Source organism: Palaemon carinicauda, chromosome 20 (genome assembly GCF_036898095.1).
Source record: "Palaemon carinicauda isolate YSFRI2023 chromosome 20, ASM3689809v2, whole genome shotgun sequence".
Taxonomy (NCBI): domain Eukaryota; kingdom Metazoa; phylum Arthropoda; class Malacostraca; order Decapoda; family Palaemonidae; genus Palaemon; species Palaemon carinicauda.
This window is the reverse complement of record NC_090744.1, coordinates 128937011-128941461: the sequence shown is the minus strand read 5'-3', so window position 1 is coordinate 128941461 and position 4451 is coordinate 128937011. Positions and strand designations below refer to the sequence as shown.

At 38.4% G+C, this 4451-nt stretch overlaps 1 protein-coding gene across 1 annotated transcript; it reads left to right on the top strand.

Moving 5' to 3' along the window:
* Positions 1 to 1820: 1820 nt before the first annotated feature.
* Positions 1821 to 2252, top strand: LOC137660129 (golgin subfamily A member 6-like protein 6). Its single transcript, XM_068394842.1, has one exon. The coding sequence runs from the start codon at positions 1821 to 1823 to the stop codon at positions 2250 to 2252; it is 432 nt and encodes a 143-aa protein (XP_068250943.1).
* Positions 2253 to 4451: the final 2199 nt, after the last annotated feature.

The following is a 4451-nucleotide window of genomic DNA, read 5'->3' as shown; positions in this document are numbered from 1 at the left end:
AAGAAAGGTTTATAGTTAAAAAAAAAAAAAAGACGTTAATGCAAAAATATGGATGTTGAGGAACCCCTGTCCTTGACCTACATACAATCAAGAATACCATGCTCTAATTTTAGCCAGATGTGTAAACATTCAGGAGATAGAATGAATGAAAAAAGGATAGCATTGTTTGCATATGCAGCATGACTGTTTTCTAGGCCAAAACACATCTTATGCGTACATAATATGAAAAGCATCACTATTCTGAAGAATATCAGATATTACATGCCTATAGCCATTTTGGTTCCCATCAACAACTACCTTTTGTAATCTATTCCTTTAAAATTAAATTGATTATCCTAAGAAAAGACCAAATTACTCTCGTCTGCTTAAGATTGAAAACAAAAGCTTCATGATTACACACGTTCAAAGGCAGCACTAAAATCAAGGTCAATCATTCGAACTTCCTGTCCACAAACAAGGGATTTTTGTACATCATTGGAAATTGTAAGAAAGTCATCACATGCTCCAAGGCTTTGCGAAAGCCGAACTTCAAACCAGGGAACAGATGATAATTTTCAGCATACCTATTTACACATTTTGCCAAAACTCGTTCAAAAACTTTAGATAGAACGGGAGCTATAGAATGTAGAGTATGCGGTAATCAGCAGGGCTCTCTCTCTCTCTCTCTCTCTCTCTCTCTCTCTCTCTCTCTCTCTCTCTCTCTCTCTCTCTCTCTCTCTCTCTATATATATATATATATATATATGTATTTATTGTTTATATATATTTATAACAATGTCTATCTGTGTTTAGATGTGTGTATATGTAGAGTATATATATGTATATATATATATATATATATATATATATATATATATATATATGAATATATATATGTATATATATGTATATATTCGGTATATATATCTATATATATATTCGGTATATATATGTCTATATATGTATGTATATACATATATAACTATCTATATATTCACACACGCACACACACAAATAAAACATAGATAAATATATATATATATATATATATATATATATATATATATATATATATATATATATATAATGTTTACATATCATCCAGGAGAGTTAAATTGATAAGAATTGATTGAGATATGCATAGGCCTAGTTCCACTTAAATTCTCAACTCTAGTATTCCTTTCAAAGAAAATGATATCAGTTGCGGTTGCAAAGCTTGAAAAACGTAGTTGCACAAATATTTTAGTCTCTGACCGACAGAGAACCATCGTCGACACTAGAATCCACACAAATGAAATTCATGTTGAAGCAGGCGTCCGAAAATGAATTTTCTCTCGTAGCACTAAAAAGGATATCCGAGGTATTAATGGTGGAGGTTTGTTTCAATGCCCAGTGATTTCGAAGTTTAATCTTGAATCTCGACGAGAAACGAATTAATTTGAAACATAAGAAAAAAAAATCGGCCTAAATGAAGATTATTTTTATGCTCGAGGTAAAAAATATGTTTTCAGAGCCCTATATTCAATATTGCAATTCTATTGGCTTAATTTCCGTTGCTTTCTGATTAATGGCTATCATAGGAGGAAAAGAATAATGCAAAATGAGGACGAAGAAATTCCTAGACATTTCTCTTACTACACGGTGTTAACATTTCCTGTGGTTATATTGGATAGCGTATACCTGTGAATGTGTTATGGACTTGAAGCTGAACATTCATTCGGCTAAATGGAGAAATGTTAGGGCGAGAGTTCCCAACAAATGAGAGGAAATGTTGAGGGGAGAGGGAATGATGAAGGGGGCGTGATAGGGAAGGGGAAATGTGGCATGAGAGAGAAGGAGAAATGTGGCATGATAGGGAAGGGGAAATTTGGTATGAGAAGGAAGAGGAAATGTGGCATGAGAGGGAAGGAGAAATGGCGCATGAGAGGGATGGGGAAATGTGGCATGAGAGGGAAGGGGAAATGTGGTATGAGAGGGAAGGAGAAATGTGGCTAGAGAGGGAGGGGGAACTATGGCATGAGAGGGAAGGGGAAATGTGGTATGAGAGGGACGGTGAAATGTGGCATGATAGGGAAGAGGAAATGTGGCATGAGAGGGAAGGGGAAATGGGGTATGATAGGGAAGAGGAAATATGGCATGAGAGGGAAGGAGAAATGGGGCATGAGAGGGATGGGGAAATGTGGCATGAGAGGGATGGGGAAATATGGCATGAGAGGGAAGGGGAAATGTGGTATGAGAGGGAAGGAGAAATGTGGCATGAGAGAGAGGGGTAAATATGGCATGAGAAGGAAGGGTTAATGTGGTATGAGAGGGAAGGAGAAATGTGACATGATAGGGAAGAGGAAATGTGGCATGAGAGGGAAGGAGAAATGTGCCATGAGAGGGAAGGAGAAATGTGGCATGAGAGGGAAGGGAAAATGGGGTATGAGAGAGAAGGAGAAATGTGGCTTGATAGGGAAGGGGAAATTTGGTATGAGAAGGAAGAGGAAATGTGGCATGAGAGGGAGGGGGAAATGTAGCATGTGAGGGAAGGGGAAATGTGGTATGATAGGGAAAGAGAAATGTAGCATGAGAGGGAGGGGAAAATATGGCATGAGAGGGAAGGGGAAATGTGGTATAAGAGGGGAGAAGATATGTGGCATGATAGGGAAGAGGAAATGTGGCATGAGAGGGAAGAAAAGATGTGACATGAGAGGGAAGGAGAAATGTGGTATGGGAGAGAAGGTGAAATGTGGCATGATAGGGAAGGGGAAATGTGGTATAAGAGGGAAGATGAAATATGGCATGATAAGGAAAGGGAATTTTGGTATGAGAGGGAAGAAGAAATGTGGTATGAGAGGGAAGGAGAAATAAGGCATGATAGGGAAAGGGAAATAGGGCATGAGAGGGAAGAGGAAATGTGGCATGATAGGGAAGGGGAAATTTGGTATGAGAGGGAAGAGGAAATGTAGCATGAGAGGGAAGGAGAAATGTGGCATGATAGGGAAGGGGAAATAAGGCATGAGAAGGAAGAGGAAATGTGGCATGATAGGGAAGGGGAAATATGGCATGAGAGGGAAGGAGGAATGTGGCATGAGAGGGAAGGGGAAATGTGGCATGATAAGGAAGGGGAAATCAGGCATGAGAGGGAAGGACAAATGTGTCATGAGAGGGAAGAGGATCTGTGGCATGATAGGGAAAGGGATATGTGGCATCAGAGGGAAGGAGAAATGTGGCATAACGCAAATCCATTAATTGTTATCATTAAACTACAGGAGTAAGCAAAAATGATTTTCCACAGTTCCAGGAATAGTATCACGGAGTCACGGTGTTCAGATGGATTCTTGCTACATTAACGTATTTAATTTTTTTAACGACCTAATATTTTTCATAGCAAAAAAGAAAAAAAAGTATCACCAGAACCCCACCCCTAGGCCATGTATTTGTAGAGGAAGAGAAGAAGGAAAAGGATAAGAAGAGAGAGAGAGAGAGAGAGAGAGAGAGAGAGAGAGAGAGAGAGAGAGAGAGAGAGAGAGAGAGAATTCAACACCAGACCAAAGAAAGCCTGTTGCTGTTTTGCTGGATAATCGGGGGACGTCAGTGACAGGATACTCTCTTTCTATCCTGCCTGTCTCGGAACCCCAAACCGAGAGGTAGTCCTGAATCGGAAGACACCCAAGAGGAAGGATCCTCAACGGAGTCGATTTCTTAGGGCTTGACCCGAAGCAGGACTCTCGGAAAACCCGAGTCTCTTTACTTCAGGTTATCCAGGACGATACAGACATCACTGCCATTACTGGTGGGAAAATATTCTCCATTTAAGAAGACTCAAACATTTTATGCAAAGTTTATAGATTTGTTGATAAATTCATAATTCCTTATAAAGTATAATAATTACCAATTTAGTTGCCTTCAATAATAATTAGAATTACAGCTAATTATGAATTTTAGATATATTTTTTATTAATCAAATAAATTATTATTATGATGGCCAACGGTAGGTACCCGGTAAGATACAACTGCGCGAGTTAGTCATTGTGGTGTGATGGCAAGATAGTACTACATTGGATTAACGAATTTTAATTCAAACTCTTCAAAATATGAAGATATTAAAACTTGTCATTTTTATTTGTGAAAAGCAACTTCACTAAAATAGATTCTCTTAATTAAAGAAAAAAGTCCCCAGAATTCGAAGCTGTGAGTTTAGATTCAAGGGAAATTGGGTAATCGTTTGTACACATGAATTGATCGTATTTGCTGCTACCAAAGAAACACAGGAGGAATATAAATGCTGGATTTTAGAATACTGCACAAAAGCAACGATGTTTCTGCTGACTGTAATGTCAGGTCGGCCTACAATGCAATGCTCTATAGATGCAGAAGCTGTGATGTCATATAGGCCTACAATTCAACTTTTAAAACATATAGATGCAGAAGCTGCAATGTAAGTTAGGCCTACATTGAAACGCATAAACTCGCTTATTAAGCCATTT